The sequence below is a fragment of the Larus michahellis genome, chromosome 5 (assembly GCF_964199755.1).
Source record: "Larus michahellis chromosome 5, bLarMic1.1, whole genome shotgun sequence".
NCBI classification, from domain to species: Eukaryota; Metazoa; Chordata; class Aves; order Charadriiformes; family Laridae; genus Larus; species Larus michahellis.
The window spans coordinates 36,026,640-36,047,022 of NC_133900.1; the positions used below are offsets into that span (position 1 = coordinate 36,026,640).

The 20,383-nt window shown below is 35.7% G+C and overlaps 1 protein-coding gene across 5 annotated transcripts in view; it reads right to left on the bottom strand.

Moving 5' to 3' along the window:
• Positions 1–1,074: 1,074 nt before the first annotated feature.
• Positions 1,075–20,383, bottom strand: part of CCSER1 (coiled-coil serine rich protein 1) — a 724,562-nt gene continuing 705,253 nt past the window's right edge. For all 5 annotated transcript variants that reach the window (XM_074589579.1, XM_074589576.1, XM_074589574.1 and 2 more), the window contains one exon: positions 1,075–10,013. In XM_074589579.1, the coding sequence (XP_074445680.1) occupies positions 9,928–10,013 (86 nt within the window). In that variant the 3' untranslated portion in view covers positions 1,075–9,927. The remainder of the gene's footprint in view (positions 10,014–20,383) is intronic.

Genomic DNA, 20,383 nt, shown 5'->3' on the forward strand with positions numbered 1-20,383 from the left:
GGACATATATTTTTAACAGTATTAGCAGCAGAGTAGTAGACACTTAAGTACTGTGAAATGAACTACAGCCATTTCTAGGTGCAGAATTGGAGGCCAAGCTGAGCTTTTCAAAGCCAGGACTGAAAATGGTATACTGCTGGTGGGGCAAAAAACCCCCACCCAAATATACCAGTTGGACTAAGAATGCAGCCCACAAGAATTATTTACATACAGGAATAAGCTGAAGGAGAACTTCACTGGCGCTACACTATCACTTGTGACAGGATCATAACCAATCACTTTGGTCTCCATACTTCTTTTATTAATAGAGCACTGATAGTGATGACAATTATTTTATAGCCTTACGAACGTGAAAATTTGCTTGTTTCTTCTATATTTGAATCAAAGTAATATTAATGATTTTGGTCATTGGAGGTTAAGACACTCATTTAGATATGCTACGGGGAAAATGAAGCAAAGTGGAGAAATGTTTTATAACATCCTTACTTGATGGGCAGTACACAAACATACACATAATACAAGCAAAAGAATACAGCAGAACGAGAAGCTGAAGAGAAAAAGGAAATAAAATTAGGCCTAATTTTAATCATGGAAATTACTATTTTCACTAAGAACAAGTGGGAAGTGGAGTAGGGAACCGAGACATGTTGTGGATGCAAAATTACTTTGATACTCAGGAAGCAGCGTAATAAGGAATTTGCAAAATACCAAGGCAGAATGGACTTTTTTCATTTTTCCTGCAACACAGTAGAATGTTTGTGTATACCCTTTTGATGGTGTAAAAACTTCTGAAGAGAGTTGTTTTTACTTAATTATTAGCACAGTATCAGGTCTACAATTCTCATCAAGTGATTAAAGAACCTAGGAAAAAATAATTTCAGTCTTTTGATTGTGACAGATTGCTAACAGCATTAAGTCATAAAAGTATTTGTTTATTAAAGTGTAACATGTATTTCACCAACAGAAGTATGAAGAAAAGTCAAAGAAAATGTAAGATATTTCAAAGAAAAAACCAACACGAGCTCATCATAGAATAACATAGGATTTTTATTAACCAATTCTCTTTTGGCAGAAAGGAAAGAAAAACTGTAAGAGCCCTTTATGTTCGCTTCAAATATGGAAATATCTGAATGTGCACCTCTACGGTAAGCTTTAAAATTAAAATTCTGTATAAATATTCAAAAATAATATTTAATTTTTTCATCAAACATAAAAGTAAAAATAATGCCAACTAGAAATAGGAACAAACAAATGTCCATTAAATGATACCAACAGAATCCCATAGTAGTGTTTTATGAACTGCCATAACTCTTCAAAGTAACCCACACAAATCATATCCCAGTAATCTGATTAAAAAACCAACGGAATGCTGCTTGATATTCTTCAGTCAACAGTGCTTGTGTCCAAAGGCTATGTATTTTTTTTTCAGTCAGTGCACAAAGATTGAATTTGAAACTATCAGGTTCTTATTGCACACAAGTTACAAAACCTCAAAAGAATTAAAAAAAAAAGAATACGAAACAAAAAAAAAATCAGAGAACATGGGGTACTGTGATACTAAAATCAAACGTTAGGGTTGGGCCTTGAACATTTTTAAATACAATACATTAAATAATATTTGCCTGTTAAATAAGGATTTAACTCATTTATGGCTTTGTAGGGTCAAACCACTAAAATCACCAATGAACTTGTCCAGTCGGAACTTAGATATATTTTACAGCTTTCTTTTCAGAACATAACTGGAAGTTAAGTACCTTGGGGCAAATATCTTCACTATTGTAAATTCTGCTCCAAGTTGATTTTTTTAGTTGACTTTTTAAGAGTGTTATCTCTTAGAAAAAATATTCTAATTTCTTTCTCTTTAAATTTAAGTTACCATCTAAATCAACAAAGTGAAATCCTGGACTAGAGTATGTTCAGTGAAAAAGCTTTCCATTGCCTCACGTAGAACTGTACTCTTCAGTAGTGCATTATTTATATTTAATCTTCAAGTGAATATTTTCCTTCTATTCTCATCATTGTTATTCTTTTAAAGCCTTTAATTCAAGTAATCTGTATGGTATTGCCAATTACATTTAAAAAAAAAATCTTTTCAATAGTCTATACCAACTGGCCTTGCAGTGTACTGTTATTGAAATTAAACGGATGTTTAACAGCATATAATACAAAAATCAATGTCTTATTAATCCTTCAATTTTTATAGTGGTCCATAGGCTAAAAAAAATACCATCCTGAACAGCAAGATACTCATAAACAAGTACACAATGATCAGATATAACGTCCAATTTTAATACATAAAGCAGAACACTTCTGTGCAAAAAAACAAATAAATGCCTAAAGCTCTCCAATGGCCACTGGCAGCTCTAAAGAACATGTACAATTTTCAAAAATACTTAGAGTTGGCCTAATTTTAATTCTCCCCAAATCACTTTGAATTTCACATAGGCCAAACTGTTTGTGGAAATACTTGTGTAAAAGTTTTCTCACAAGAATCATGGTCCTTCATTGGAAAGTAAAACCGAAACTGTGACCCTATTAACTAAATGCAGCTCTTGTAGGGTCCAGGTCATGACTCCAACGTTTCCTTACTGTTTAGAGTATGCTGATACCTAGCATAGGGGCATTGCCACGGCGGCATGAAATACAATTATACAAACCTACTTCAGAGTTAGACATGACTACACAAAGTGCAAGGCTTTATGGGTACAATCTTTTTTTTTGGTCTGAATCGTTCCTGTGTTACAATGCAATTGTGTTCTGCTTATACTTATCCTTCAGATAAAGATAACACCCTGGTAATAAAAAGATGCAAATTCATTCAGATGCTGTTTGATCAAAATATCGAAGTACCCTTATCCATACTTTCTGGTGTTACGTGATCATTTTATCTCATTTCTTGTTATTCCAAGAGATTCATTTTATAAATATTACTTCGGTGTATTTCACAGAAAATGGCTATGTACCACCACCCCCGGAACAGAAAAAGATCTATCAGCCTGTCACCCTTTAATCTTCCGTTAGATTTTTCCCAGCTAAAAAACTTCTTTTCTCCATTTACACAGCTTTTTGTATACTGTTGATCCTCTTGCTTAAATAATATCAGATGCAGCACTGATTAAGAACTTTGATTTCTTATATTCTCCTTGTAATATTGATCATCCCTACAGACAACCTGTAGAGTATGTACAAAAACATTTTATTTTTTTTTACACTCTTAACCAAGGGAAAGAAATAGATAATTGTTTGTTGTTTTTTTTTTTTTTAAATTAATGATTTGGAAAACAAAGCCTGATGGTATAGCTGGACAAGGGACTTCGGTAGGAAGGCTCTTTCTTATCTTTTCTGCTTATCTGGGATGGCTGAAGAGTCTTTATACATAGATATAAGTAAAAATACTTTTTATGCATCATACCTTCCAAACAATAAATATGAATGAAATTGTTTATGTTAGAAAAAATATTATTTGTCTGTTACCTTTTCAAAGAAGCAGGATTTGACTGTTTTACTTTGATCGGATTGCTAACATGCTTAAATTAAGCAGAGAATTCTGAACCCTGTTGAAATCAATTTCAGGTAGGAAAAAGAATACAAGCTAATCTGAAGTTCATATGAAGCCCTTATATAAAGTGCATTGACATAATGGAAAAATAAAAATAAATTAAAATTCTACTACTACTGTTGAGACCTATATACATTTAAAAACTACCCTATTAGGGCTTTTTCAAGGTGATAAAAGAAGGCTCAAGTCAGGCCATGTATTTGTTTACACAGGTGCTTCAGTAAGTTTGACAGTCTTTTGGGTAGATGTAAATCAGCTGTAACCTGAACTCACCAACAGAGATGGAGCCTTCAGTTAGGAAGTGGATTTTTTTCTGTGAATGTACCGGTTACTACTCTAGCAGCACCACAACAGTTCTGGGAAAAAAATATTAATCATTTTAATGATCAGATATTGAAACAATCCAGTGGAGCCTTCTTAAAGCGGAAATGATACTGTGGTGCAACCTGTCTACACAGCCAGCACAAGTCCATACCTAACTGGAACATTTCTGAAGCCCAAAGAGATGCAGAAAGGGTCACAATACAAAATTTAAGGAGATACTGTTTGTGCACTAGAAAAGTCTTCTCAGTGGAGTATTTTCTGCTCTATAACGACTTGGAAAACCAACAGATGTGACACCTGCCACATCCATCAGATTCTCACAACTCTTTCATAGTTAAGATCAATCAGAATAGGTTTTCTATCCCCAGGAATCATACAGAAACCTTCAGGTAAGTTTACTGTTGCCCTGCTTTCATAGGACCCGGATTACTTCTGCAGAAACCCTCAACAGTCTTCTCAGTTTCAAATACAGGATTGAGGGCAAAAAACTCAATAACTAGGGTAATGATTTGCTGCTAACGAAGGTAACAAAAACGGCCAGTACAAAAATATTTCACAGCTGTACAAAATGTGATAGCTGTGGCTACTGAGAATCTCAGATTTATAGGAAATTTATGCTGATAAAAGTTACATTTTTTCTTTTTTCTTTTTCCTTTTCTTTTCTTTAGATACAGAGAGATATTTTAAGTATATCTAAAAAAAAATAATAAAAACAACCAAAAAACTTTTCCAAACTATTTCAATAAGTAAGTTCCCTTACCATTAACTTTGCAACAACAGAAGGTCCTTGAAGAAGAAGATAATTAAATCCAGACAGTTACCTTAGACTGAAAATACACTGCAAATCTTAAGCCCCTCAGATATCCAGTGTCCTGGAGTCGGCATCATATGCATCACAGTGGATACACTCTCACAACCTGGACAGATCAATCAGTGAGGAAGCCAGATCCAAACAGATTTTACTACGTTAAAAACAGCACTCGGCTTTTTTATCTTAAAAAAAAAAATATCAACAAGATACGTTCTGCAGCTGTTGAAATTTCCAAATGATCTTAGAAGTGTCTTACGCAGGACACATTAGAGTAAACTCCATTTAAGGGCAGTCATGGCCTGCATGACTTGAGTGTGTTCTTCTCCTGAGGGGTTCTTCTCCTGAGGGATCTCTGCCAACTTCTTGCTGACTGAAGAACACTAAAATACATTCTGGAAATGATGCTCTATGTTTCCCCAATCTGGGAGGACACCTCCACCACTACTTTCAGTGTACTTTCTCACTCTGTACTGTGTACTTCATCTGGAACAAGCTTCAAACAGCAAATTCTCCTCCAGAAAAAAAATCATCAGTAGGGAGAGTGGAAGAAAAGAGGCCATAGGACGTATTTCATCAATGCGCTCAGATACAGAACTTATGCTTTTGAACCACTAGAAATGTCTGCAAAGGACTCCCCTGGATTTTTCACTCCAGGTATTTATTTCAAAGTTTTGTTAGAGGTCACTGTTGCTCTACTGGACTTAACATTTATGACCTATGTAGATGCGTGAGGAGTTTTGCAGGAATTATGTTTTGATTTTGAACATGAAGGGACAAAAAAAAAAAAGTAGATTCACTCTAGATTCTGAACTGGCATTTTTGCTAGGTCAAATCTTTTCTTGTCTTTTCTGTAAACCAGGAAAGATTTCCAAATTCATAGATCTCCTGTGCATAAACTGAGACTAGCTGGATTAAAGGGTACAATCCCAGTCATCAGGTGACTTAACTCAGTACAGTTTAACTGAAGTGAATGTTATACCAATCAAACCAGTGGAGATATGGCACAACAGTTATGGCATGTAAACTACAGTACTGATTTGTAAACAGCCTAATTTTATTAGTTTGCAGAGTATACTGTGTATTTAACAGTATAAAGTGCATCATCACAGACAGAAATCACTACTTCTAAACTGGCTTTTAGGAAAGAGAAAAATACCAATTTATTTTTAGGCAGTGACTACAATGAACTTGTAGGACAAACATGAATACCCTAGGTAAGCTTTCAAATGCTTATCCAAACCTCATGTGAACGTCTTAGTCTGGAAATACTCTCTTTTGAAATTTCCAGAAAATTTTTCCAGATCAAAATTTTTCCAGACACGTAAGGAAAGCCCTTCTAACATTTATGTGGATGTGTGTATTTTGGAATGAAAAGCAATAAAGTTAAATATAAGAGTCTGGATTGAAGAAAAAAGGAACCTATTCTGGCTGTTTTATTTTATGTAAAGAGGGTCAGCCCGTCTTGTAAAGGCGGCAGAAATTTACATGGAGGGATGCTTTCAGATGCTGACAAATAGCCTAAATGGAGGAGATGTTTGTAGGTAAGACTTCTCCCTCCAGTATGCACAAGCACACAGTTTGATCTTCATTCACGTGCACAAGGTATACCAAAAAACCTTTCCACTGCTCTGAAAGCCAAATGTAAGAACAATACTGGACAAGTGTTTTCCTTCCATTTTAGTAATTTATGACCAGGGCCGGCCCTAGCATGTTATTGTATCTTATAAACACACCCAGTAGAAACACTCTAGTAAGGGAAGTAGTATGTCTAGAGGTGATACACCATTTCAGGTGTGGCTCTGCTAAATTACTAAAAAATATTTAGGGCATAGATCTAATGTTTCTTCTGCCAAGTGATTGTTTCAGAAAATGGGACATTGCTTCAAATGGAAACAGCTTTTCTTTGGGGATTTCCTCCTCCTTAAAATGCCCTCTATCACACTAAAAGATATGGAAGTAACAAGAAGTAATTTTCAGTAGAAATTTTACAGTTATGCTTTGTTGTACAGAAACATATAAAAAAAACGGAAAAAGGTACATCTGTGGGAAAAATAATAAGCGCCTTTCCCCCGGTGTCATGTCTTTGGATATGTACAGCCTTGGAGAAATGTATAAATCATTTTATACACGGAACTCTTAAAAAACTAGAGATTTTTAGTACAAAGGAATCAATTCACTGCAAGAATGTCCACATGCCGTTGCTTTATGATTTACTATATACACAAGAGGATCAAACGAAGGACCTCTGTTTTACAGTTACCGCTGTACTGTACATTAACATGTGGCTAATACCCTTGTCCGGGTGAGATTTACACTTAGTATTACAAATAACATAGCAATGCTGAAAATACTGATACAAAACAGCTTCAAGATGACATTTTAAAAATATCCCTCACTTTAATTGAACTGTTTTCTCCAGTTTTTTTAAGTTTCAGCTTTATAAAAGATTCTCCAAGAAAATAGTAGCATTTAAAATGTTCTTTTTGAAATGTATAGATGGATTTTTTTAATAAATTGTAATCCAAAAGTCCATTTTTCCAGGAAAAAAACAACTATAGATACAGTACATAAGTTAAAATTGAAGAATTTTTTTGATTTTTGTGGTTTTGTGTTTGTTTGTTGGGTTTTTTTTGTTTTTGTTTTTTTTTTTAATGTAGTATAGTACATTTGTATCCTGGAAAAAAAATTCCTTGATGACAGTGTATGTTAATTTATTTACAGATCTGAAATATAACTGCATACGTCAACTCTTGAGACGAGCAAGACTGAAATGTATTGTTAGTAAGAACCAACTGTCCTTGGTTCTCTTGAACCATAACTTTAAGAGATTGCTCAGATGAAAACATGATTCTGAATAATGAAAGTCTGTTACTACTATTTTAATTTTTTTTTGGTAGACTTTAAACTATGAGTTTCAATGCAGGACTGGGAGTCTTGAATACCCATAGTTAACTCGGTCAAACTTAGTTTGCAATTCTTCCACATTCTGTTTTGTCAGTAGCAATGCACACACGAACACGAAGAAGAAATTTGGCAAACGTGTCTTGATTCTTATGTATCCAGCACTGGATACCCCAAATTAACACTACAGAATATCTAGACCAAACCTGCTCTCTTCAACATCAGATAATACAATAAAATTTGCTCTAACTAAATTAAAATCCTCAATAAATAGAATCCTGAAAGTTCAGGCTGCTGAAACGTTTTTTGCAGAATATCTGCCAAGCTCACAGTCATTTTTTCTCAATTTTTTCCTCAATCTAACCAATTCTTGTTTTAATCCAAATATGAAGTAGTTAAGCAGATATGTTTAACATGAGGTAAAATTTGTAGCATTAATTCATTTTATATGCCCTATGTGACTTACCTCTCAAAAGTTACAGCATTTTTAGTGGCTACAGAAGCTTCATTTTTCATTATATGCTCCTTCAGTTAAGTCACACTGGTTTGTTTCTTTGCGTGAGAATGTGCTGCATCCTTGTATTTTGCTATTAATCACTAGTTAAAGAGAGAGGTGACTTGTCTCAGATCTGCCTCAAACGTACTTAAACATGCCAGAATATTTATAAACTACTAACTAGATGACCCATTATCATTGAAACAGATTACCCTCCATCACAGAGGTTGTAAACTAAGCGTCATGTTCAGTATATGCCACATGTTTAGAGTAACTCGACTGAGATGCCTGTTTTCAAGCCCTCTGAAAGTGGAAAACAGGATCTTTTGTTACTGACAAGTCTACAAGTTCTATGGTATGATTAGATGATTTCATATTCTCATGAGCCCAGCATGCTGCACCTCAGGTAGCATTAGATTCATCTCACTTGTGTGTAGTAGCTCAAGCCTAGCAAACCTGCTGAGTTGGTATAAACCAGGTTGTTAAGCGCAGACGTTACAGTCGACAGAAATTACGACTTACACAGGTAATTTGGACTGGGTAATAAGACAATTTCTCTTACTTTAGTCTTTCACCCATTTTTGGTTTGGGAAGTGAAATGAAATTACATGATGCATTACACAGCATCAAACGTCACATTGCATCAGCAGTGATACAGTGCCTGTAAAGCACAAGCATCACCACACCTTGACATGTCCCCATAGAACAAAAACACTTGAAAAAATGTAGTTAAATAAAGGTGGGGAGAGGGAAGGGAAGGTTGAGGAACCAAGCTGACATCCTCAGTTTGGGACGCAATTACTGGCCCAAATACCTGATGAGCCTCTATCAACCTTGCTGTTAGAGGAAAATCAGTCACTTCCTCTACTTGTGGCATGAGGTATTTGTAAAATACATACAGCAGGAAGCGGTAACACACCTCTACAAGTGAGCAGATTTAATTGTATTAAAAAAAAAAAGTGTAAAAAGAAGGTCCTCAAAGATTTCTGACTCCTTACTTCCCTAGTCTCTATGAAATTCAAGAGGGTTTACTAATTACTTACCAATTCATTCCTCACATCTACTTTAACAGTAACATTATTAAACATATACAGCATTATTTAAGATCACCTTCTAGAACGTCAGGGAATGATAGTGGCTTGTAAAGGAAAAGAAAAACGTATTTAGCCAATATTGGACTAGCAATGCCAGCCAAATGGTCCCATTTATTATATCCATGGTGACTTTTGCATGACAAATCAAGATAGTTATTTAACAATCTAGTTCATCCCTTTGCCACAGTCCCAGATGGGGAAGTATGGAACCTACAGACATGTTTATTTTTTATTTTTTTCAGGTGAAAGTAGCAGCAGATGAAAACTGAAGAGTGAGCTCTAGGGGAGCTTATGTTCCTCTTTAATCAACTCCCCTTCCACGGCAAGAATACAAGCACCTTGTTACCCATCTTGTTGACCTAAAGTCTGTAGCTCTGCTGTGTGTAAATTGTGGTGGAGGAAAACATTTTTTCTGCTGTACATGTGTAATGAGATGGGTCCCCTTGGAGGCTGTCCAAGTCTCCCTGTGAAAGTGGTATACTGCCGAGGTACAGCAGCTTGGTCTTTTGGAGCTCCTGAGAACATTGGGTAGCTGTCTGCCTTGGATGCTTGCTTTGCTGTACTTGGTGCCATGGTGGCCAAACCATTCTGGGTGACCCCTGAAGTGAGGGTTTCATACGTGCCTTTAGTATGATTGATGACTTCCGCGATCTCCTTCTCTTTCAGGAGGTTGCTCAGACACAAATTAGACAGTTGACAGCTCTTGCTTTCATAGGCTGTTGCTTGGTTGCCTGATGAGTACCTAAAAGGGTCCTCGGTGGGAGTATGTGCTAACTTTCTGTCCCTTGTGCTGAGATTTTGGCTCACCATTCTGTTTGGATATATAGCCTGGGAAAACAAAAGAAAAAATATTAGCATATAGAATGTAGTAGGAAAATAGCGTAGAGTATATACAACACTCCTCACTACAGATGCACATGGGGCTGGCAGATTAAAATGAAAGATGAAACTGAAATGCTGGTAAAACTCCCAAAGCACTGCTAGCATAAAATAGAAGTATTTGTCATTCATTTTTAACAGAAGTAATATTGAAAGATGCTTATTATAGGTAATGATTTGGGCATTTTCTTTTAAAAAAATTGTTTAAATCAAAGGAGGACAATTTTTTTTCAGAACATAATAAATGGATAAAAAGGTTCCATGAATTGTAAACAGATTTTCAAAAGCATTTTGCGTGATGAAAAAACAAGAATTTTGACTGTATGGAGTTCAACCCTTAATACTCTCAAATTCTTACAAAATTTAAAGAACATCTTTTGTGAATAACTTCATGCCTCGGTTAAGCTCAGAACATGCTTAATTTTCATTGTCCTGTGAATCTAGACGTTTTTCTGTGTGCTTACAGTTAAATACAAGCCAAAACGCTCTTCCAGAGCAGAGCAATAATTTTATTTCAGCTGCCTGGAAAAAATACAATGTAAGAAGGATTCCAGCATGTTAGCAACTTTTGATGCTGTGTGAGCACGCACGCATTTGTGTTTGTTTAAATAAGGGGAATTTATCTGTACATGGCAAGATAGATCATTGCAGATTTCCAGTGTGGTTTGGTTTGATGCTTCATTTTGTCTTCCACAGAACACTTGGCTGGGGAGGATATGAAGGGGCTGTGAGACCTTCTCTCACACCTTTAAGAAATATACCCTTAGTGTATAAAGTAAAATAAAGTGTTTAGGGGAAAATGCTAATACGGGCAAAGCAGGATTCTACCTGTTCCACTTCTGACTGTACTAGGTAGCTTCTAGAGATGATGCTCAGGAACTTGGATCACAGGGAGATGTGCTTGTGGCTGAAAAACGGCACTAGCCAAGCTGTGAATGTTCAGAAGTCTGATCCCTAGAGGAACTTGAGCTTTATGGCTTTGTAAGAAAGCATCATCTCTTTATATATTGTTACAAAATATATATGACACCAATTTGCCCAATAAGAATTAAATACCTGAAAGCGGTATGTGAGTTTCAAGAGTTGTTGACTTAACCTACTTAAACTCTACTGTCCTTTGTCATCTGTTTGTGCAAGAAAATATAAGGGGTAGGTGGGTGTGTTTCATTAAGTTCTCCAGATCCATATGATGTTTCAAGAAAATCTTTAACTTACACTGCAATTTGTGCTACTCTGATTATTTTTTTTTTTTTTTTAACTAGTCAGGTTACAGGAACTAAACTGCAGTTATGTGAGGAAATTCTAACAGCACCAATCGTACTTTATTTTAACGGTTATTTTGGAATACACATTTGCCCTTGTTTTATCCCTGTCACACTCCCAGGTACTGGTCAAAGCACCCAGTTCTGACATTCAGTTGCAACAAAAGTCCAATTATACTCCATATAGGTTTTCTGCAACAGAACTCTGAAAGGATATAGTAGCAGGTTCCTGACATTTACATTGGTAAATGGGCTCTGACGTTGCACAACAAAGCTGAGAAAATCAAAAATACTCCCAAGCTTTACAACAATACTAAATTTGCTAAAAATATTTCAGGGTGTTTCCATGATTCCATAGAAAACTTGTATATATTGTTCCAGGACAATCTGTATCACTTCACATGCATTTCTATTTTAAACAGCTTGCATCCTTTTTTTAGTGCAGGCAGGCTAATGTTCATGCTTCTACGCAGATTCATACGCAGGTTTGGATACAAGTATTGCTGTGCATTTTAGGCATCAGATGTGGCATTTTTAAAAATTATTAGTACTGGCGTAACATTTTTTCCACAATTAATTCAGTGCTGATTGCACATAGACTCATAAATAGGAGTAAAACACTTCTGGAAAACATCACCCAAGTTTTCATGCCTACAGCACATAGATGATGAGATGAAATTCAATTTAATTTCTAGGGGAATTCTTGGGGAGACCTGTCTTTAAGTTAAATTACTTTATTACTTTATTTATTTATTTCTATGCCAGTAAATAAAATCTTGCTGCTGGGACAAAAGAGTCAAATTCAATGCTCTGCCCAAAATCCCTACATTTGTTGTAAGGGAATGTTTCTGGAGCTACCATACGTCACCCTATGCCCCTGACATCCTAAAGATTGATATCATATAACTGGAACACCTAGTCTATTCTACACTTTTGGTTAGCATCAGCTTATCCCTATGTTGTTTTTGAAATTATTTTTTTTAACCAGCTGTTAAGGACCTTCATTGATATAATCTGTACAGCCTCCTCAGCTAACCTTTTCCGCTACATTATCTTTAATTTTAGGAAAGATCTTCCTAATGTCTAAACTGAATCTTTCTTGCTGCAAGTCTATTCCTTCTCTCTCTACCATGGAATGAAGAAAGAATTGCTGTTTGATCTTCATTGTTTGATACGTGTTTATGTCTTTGAAGAATGCTGTCAAGCTACCCCTTAATCTTCTCTGGTCTAAAATAAAAAATATCACATTGATCTTTTCTCACAGGAGTCGTCTTCTAGACTCTGAGACATTCACACTTGTCTTATCTACAGATTGTCTTCAGTAATTCCACATTTTTTCTTGAAGTAGATGGCCCAAGAGTACAGTACTTAAGGTAAGCCCCTACTACAACCAAGCAGAAGAAGCACTATTAATCCTATGGAGGACTTCTTCATCTGCTTCTTTTTAATTCATTCCAGTATGAGGTCAGTAATTTTATTTTGCAACAGCATGAAATTGTTCATTCATGTTCAGCTGGTTGCCCACAATAGTTCCAAGATTTTTTTCTATAAAATTATTACTAAGTTGTTCAGCTGATTATTGTCACATAGATCAAATTCCTCATTTGCCTCTGTTGAATTTCATCATTTTTTCTCAGATCTTTTATCTGTGTATCAAGATCATTCTGAATTTCAGTTTTATCCATTAATATGTTTTCCATCCTGCCCAACTTCATGTAAGCTGTAAATTTAATAAGAATATTCCCTATTCCATCATCCAGGTAGTAAATGAATACTATTGAATACTATAAACCCTGCTCACTGTAGCCTTCTGATTTAACATTGTGCCATTGGTATGTAATTTCCAAGGACTGTTTTCCAATTTACTTTATATTTGTTTTATTTAGTCTGCATAGCATGTTTATAAAACAGTATCAAAAGCCTTACTAAAAGCAAGAAATCTGACATCTACAGCTTTTCTTCTAGCCAGAAGGTCTGTTACTGTGTTGTTGAAAGAAATTAGATTGGTTTGGCAATTAATTTGATTTGCAATCCATGTTGGCTCTTGTTAATCTCGTTTTCTTCTATGTGCTTATAAATACTTTGTTTGATTATTTGACTCAACTTTTTGTCTGAGAACTGAAGTTAAACTAATGGAAAACATTACAATATATTTAAGATGAATCATAACCTCCCCCCAACGCTGACAAAAATAGGCACTGATACTGCACTCCAATCAGTATATATTTGTTTTAATAAAAATGCCCCAGAGAGCTTGTCATGGTGGTATATGCTGCTCAGTAAAAAGTCTTCTTAGAGCTGCTATTGAAGTGCCAGCAAAACCATATAATTTATCAGCCTGATCAGCAGCTGCCCTTGTTCTTGTGTTCATTCAGTGAGCTTACTCAGTCACAAGTGGCATGACATGTGAACAATCGGAGTTTACGCATGTTGCTGCAGAGGCCACTTCCAGTGAGAAGCATGGCCATTGCTGGAGGTCTTAGATACAAGTTGTCTTATAGTCTTGAGCACAGCTTAGCAGTTACTTTTGTCTCTTGAAATAGAATCAAAAATAAAAAAACTGGTAGGGAAAAAATTCTTATGAAACAAGTTATACCAACAAGGTAGGTTTTAAAGTAAATGCAGAAGAACGAACTGTTTTTGAAAATGAGGAGTGCAGAATCATGTTCAAAGCAAGGCATATTGTTGAAACCGCATACCAGTAAAAGGTACAAGGCATGATTACACGATTTTTTATATTGCTATTTTAACTTGATCTTGATGAAATTCTCTGTTTTCAATATCTGGCACTGTAGTGTTTCTTTCCTTTTCCTTATCAAGGTTATATTTCACATTAAACATTTTCATTTTAGAAAATACATGCTGAGTTTGTAAGTCTCCAATAAAATATTTGCTTCTGGTTGCTGGCCAATGGCAGGAGACAGTGTGTGTATATTTCAATAAATATTTAATAATCTATATGTGGTGAGGAAGTTCTTAGTCAGTTTTGTGAAGCTGTAACTTGCTGAAATTCCCCTCCTGAATAATTAAACAAATATCAGGTGGTGTCAAATCAAAAGCTAATTTACCTAAATTTTAAGACATCAATAGAAATTTAGAATGTGCCCTCAGTATTCTAAGACATTGGCTTGACCCTATCTCCAGCAATAAGACACAGGGGGTTAACAAGGAAAGACAGACTCATTCTATCAGATGCATAGTTAGACATGGAATGAATAGAGATTTTAACAGAAACAGTGCCAAAAAAGCAACAGCTTCTAATTGGGAAAAGAGAGAACAGTGGTCAGATGGGAGTCAAAATCACCAAGAAATCCTCTTTGCCCAAAATTGTCCTCTTCTTCCTAAAATATTGTCAATAAAAAGTCCAACGCTGCTTTGAATTTTGTGTAAGTTATTTGTTGCTATAATTCAAGCGTCTTTATAAAAATCACAACATACAGGTTTGAAAAGAATTGTATGTTGTTGTTCATGTGTTGAATTCAGGTAGTTTAGCTTGAAAGAATCTAGTCCAACTGAGTTTTCTTGCTGGCCCATTTTACAGTTATTTAGACTCCTCATGATCTGGTCAGAATAAGAAAAATAATGAAATCCAGAAAAGTAAAAACCACACATGCAGTACCATCGAGAAAAATACTTTGGAAAAACTTGAACTTTTTATTTTTAATCTATTTCTTCTTATCTTCCTACAAATATTTCAGGCAAAATTTTCTATGGTCGACTTTTAGGTACCAACCGCATTCTATGAGCGTTAGATGTGAGTGAGCAAAGCCACAATCCCAACGCATCTGTTTGCCAATTTGAAGGCTGAGTCCTTGTCCAAAGCTGAAGGTGGCTTCATGCCAGTCGTGTTCCAGTCTAGCCTAGAGCAGCTGCAGGGCTGCTGTAAACTGCTGCTTGGCAGTGCTCCAAGGAGCCGATCTGCCAGCTGGTGACTGCTGAAGCAAAAAAATCCATTCATCTCTTTCCCTTTCATTTTTCAGTAGCTCATCTAGAACCAACAACTTCTCTGTCCCAGAAATCCCCAAATGCCATCCTACAGTCTGCCTAAAGGTGGACCCAGGAAATGGGCTGGAATTAGGATGCAAATGTGGCTCTGAAATTTCTTTCAAAAGTACCCCATTTTAAATATATGCAGAGGAAAAAAAAAAAACAACAAATGTCTGTTGTTTCAAAAATGTCTTAGAATTTAAGAGAACATCTGGATTTTAATTTCTTGATCACATTAAACACAAAAAAGTGCATGCTCGAGCCAATTTATTTTTAAAAAAAAAGGATTTTTATTAAAACATGATTGGCTATAAGATTTTGACAGGTTTTTATCATGATCACCAGTGTTCTAAGGCACATGAATATGAGAAGGATCTAAATATTTTAGGTTCGATTATTCCAACATTGGTGCTAAATATATTAAGACTGAACCAAAAATGGAAACTTAATATTCTTAAACTATTTTTTCCATAATTTTTTTGAGCTTTTCTCTTTGTGATTGTAACATTTTCTTATATTAAGAAAAAAAAAAAACAAACCCCTCAATGACCTACTTTAAAGTAATGAAAACTGAATACTCTTATAGAAAGCTCCAGAATGGCACAGGTTATTAAAAAAACCACTGTAGCCATTCATCACTTCCCATTTTCAAACACAATGAGTGAAATATGACAAGAGTTAACGACAAGACAATACTGCTGCAGGACATTAAAAAATGGATATTGTTGCTGACTGTCTTGTGATACAGTACTGATATAAAATGACAGAAAAATACATGAATTACAAAATGGCTCAAAAAAGGGTGCATATTTTTAAGACGCCTGTGCCCAGAGGCATTTGGGAGTCTTAGATGCCTATAATGTAATTCTTCCAAGTAGAGCAACTTTCTTAAATACATCATTCTGACAGCAGGCATAGAGAACAAAACCAAACAAAATACTCTCTAACCAGCGTACCCAGTGCATCCTGACAACCAACCAACAACAGTGCATTTGAAGAACAAGGTTTTACCAGCCCAAAGGATTTTTGCTTTCGGAGGTGTTAACGGAAGCGCACTCTAGAGGGAGTAATTATTCTGACAGAAACCTGAAGACTTTCTGGATTCCCTCAAGTTTTCAACCACTTAATTATTTTGTGTTTGAGGGTACACGAGGAATGTAAAATGTGTCCTCCAATGTAATATTAACTATATAGCCCAGCATAGCTCATTTGGCCCTTGTCAAGTCTCAGCTGACTGCAGCACCTTCAGCAGAACTGCCTCCATTTGCAGCCTAGCCCAGAACTCATAAAATATAAAGCAACATAAAGAAGTCCAGCAAGAAAACAAGGTGCTAAAGCTCGGTATTTCTTCAAAGGATGGAAAGGATGAAGCTCCGTATCACGCTTTTGAATTTATATCCCTTCAGATGCCTTTCACAGTTCTGACAGTTTATATAAGTGCAGATCTAATTTACCAAAACACAGTACAGGTTAACTCAGTACTTTGGTATGCCACATCTGTCACTATGTCAGCTCTTTAATTTCTACACCTCCTCACTTTTGTGCTTACCAGCTTCCAGCCTAGAGATGATCCAATACAAAATGTAATTTAGCTGCAGCAGGTAATTGTTCTTCATTCAAGTCTCTTAAAAAGCACTCACTCTTATTGATTTCAGTAGCACCTGGACCATGAGAGTAGCTTTTACAACCCAGATCTGCACACATTGATCAACTGATGCAGCCTTCTGGCAACACGTGACATGTGAAAGAAATAAAGTCCAGCATGTCATAATAAGGCATGGACTAGTATCAACAGGTTATGGGCAAGAACCAGCTGCTGACCAATTTGCAAGCTCTGCTGTCATCCATTACAAAATGAATGCGGTCAACATAAATCAGAAACCTTTCACTTTCTGCCTTTCAAACATCTTCATCTACCCACCAAAGCAAAATTTATGACAGGCTAAAATACATCCCTCTTCCCCATAATGCCCTTTTAACCAACCGGTTGGTTGAATACGAGTGAACTATAGCAGCCAGCCAATATCCTAACAGGATTTTCTGGTAGGGATGACAGTGTGATAAGTAACCCTCAGAGGGCTGACATATGATACTCATCTTCTCAGCATAAAATTATCCTTGAAAATTTCCACTTATCTAAGTAATAATACACAGTTAAGGCAACAAGGTGTAAAAAGATGCAATGCTGTTTTATAAAGCAGGAAGAAAACAGTGAAGAATTTCCCATTAATCACTAGTAACTTAAAGAAAATCACTATTGTGCATTCTAAATGCTGTATTTCTAGGGTTAACTGGAAGATTTTTGTCATTAGTAAATAATAGAAAATTTTACATTTTACAGCTGTTTACCATGCCTTCCAAATTAAATGATTGGAACCTTAGAGCTGTTCAGCAGTGTTACTCATATTCTTCCAAAATGCTACAAAATTCGTTTATATGATACTGAATACCCCTTGTCATACCCTATGGCTTAAAATTCTAAATAACTATGAAAGTACTAATGAAAATGAATAGTTTGTATCTTTCAACGATATAACTACAAAAGAGTAGGACATACTATGTGAGATAACAAATCTTATTTTTCACAGTCCGTGTCTAAGACTTCCCCAAGATCAGGAAGTCAATCCAGAAAAGGTAATTTTTACCAGATGGACTTTTCTTATTTTAGACCTGGGGACAAAATGCTAAGAAAGATGCAATGGACTTTTACCCCCCTTTAAAAAATATGTTAAATCTCTCATCTTGGAAACGTCTTGTGTTTAGCAAAGCCTAGCTCTCCCACCTCCAGCAATTCTCATAACACTTCTGTCTCTCTTGAAGCCTTTGGCATTTTTTTTTACTGGCCTCCTATTCCCTCAGCTTCTTTGGGCAGTCCACAGCTATTACAGCCATTGATGAGGAAAATATCTTCATTAAGCTCTTGTTATACACAGGCTCCATCTTTGGTTACAGGCAGCAGAGTCTAGAATAAGGTGCCCAAGTCAGACTTGCTCATGCAACCTTGTAAGCTCCATTCAAGGGGACTGGATAGGCCCATGTTCACCCAGCACTTTGGGTCTCTCTATCTCTGTGCAACCCAAGAATTAAGGGCCACTCGTGCCGTGATTTTGGCTGCAGTCATATAGAAAGTCATAGGTGTCTACGCTTGAGGTCCTCTTTTGCATAACTGATGCAGAATGAACTGATAGAAAATGGAGAAGTGGATCCATGGAAACACCAAGGTCACTTCAAAAGACCACAGTTCATGCAGTGTGAGCAGTGAAGTATGACGCAAAGGTCCTGAGGAAACACTAAGGGAGCTTACTCTGGAATTACAAGCAGGAAAACCGCACAAGTGCTAATTAACTCTTCTGAAAGAGTGTGCTATTCAGCTGACATTTATTGCTATGCTAACACAGGTGTTCTGTCTTTGCAAGCCAAGCTAGTATTTCTGCATAGCATTTGATGTGTCATGTAGACATAATAAGTTGTTCAAAGATCTCCACCTTGTGCCTTATCTATTTTTTTGATGACCAGCTGCCTGAAAGCTGTTAAGTCCATTTCTAGCCTCAGGTCTGACATGTGGTCACAAAAACGTGATAATCACATCTGTAGATCATCTGAATTAAAACTGAGTTGTAGGTGGCAATTACCTATGACAACTAACTTCTATTATATAGAATAATGCTTAGGTTTTACCAAGTTTCTATTTATACATTTATTTGTTTTCCTACTTTTGTGTCACCTAACATGATTTCCTATAGTACCAGAAACTCCGTATGTAAACTGAAGTTCATATGACTATGTATTCATTGAGGTAAGATCCAGGATACAGTTGTCTTAGAAGCAGTAGTCTCAAAAAGATTTAAATATGCAATGTTCAATTGTCTGTATACTATATAGCTCTATATCTGAGACATACCTTTAGGAAAATAAAAGAAAAAATGTACTGTCCACATAAATTGCTTATAAATTCTCATTTAAAACGTGGAGGAATACATTACACATTATGCTTACAGATGTATTCCTGTTACGTTTAGGATAAGAATCTTAAATACTTTGGCATATGAGGCTTTTGCTTTATCAGCTAAACCTATAGGAACTCAAATCTCTATTATGTCTCTGTGTATTTTTATTATTTTACCTTCCGTGAAGAAAATAATCATATATACTTATCTTTAAGTTCAGGGCTTTCTCGTTCTGCTTCACAGAATCACAGAATCACAGAATCTTCATGGTTGGAAAGGACCCTTAAGATCATCGAGTCCAACCAAATTAGTCCAATTAGTCAGTGTCACAAATCAGATTTATAATGAACGTATGCCTTCTGAAAAAGGCACTGTGTGCTCTTTCATAAAAAAACACACAAACCCCCAAATGAATTGTACTTAGCCAACGCTCACCTTTTTACGTTACATTCTTTAACAACAATATAAACCCCTTCCATTAAACTGAGTTTCATAAATTAGCATCCTTACTTTTGAAAGCAATAGGGTCTGAACTTATAAGAACAGCAGGGGAAATTGCATACATTGGCCAATGATGTTCAGGTACTGTCATGTTAATCAGCAACATTATCTCTCAGCTCAATATACCCTCTGCGAAGTAGAAATCAAAGTACTAACAAAAAGGGCGAATTTTATTCTGATGACAAGAAAAGAAATCCTAATTGCTCTTTAACTGACTTTTTAATTTTTATGACACGATTACTGAGACCAAGACATCTCTGAAGAGAAAAAGAAAATATTTTTTATTTTTTATATATATATTTATTTATTTTTATATATATATGTGAGGACACTGGTTTTAGGAATAAAACATCACAGAGTAGCCAGATTTTTTTCATCCCTAAAGTAAATTTCCATAATTAAGCTTTTTTTTTTGTGGTTAGAGAAAAACATTATAACATACCTACAATCAATCCCTAGCCTTAATTGATCAGGTTCAGTGTGTTCAACAACATGCAGAAATAGTTTAGACTCCTATGACAGGATGAAGCATTACTCTTCCAGAAAGATACTGACTCCCTACCTGTAGGATTCAATCAGAAAAAAAAAAAGCATGAACTTTGCACCATAGGACAGTGCATCA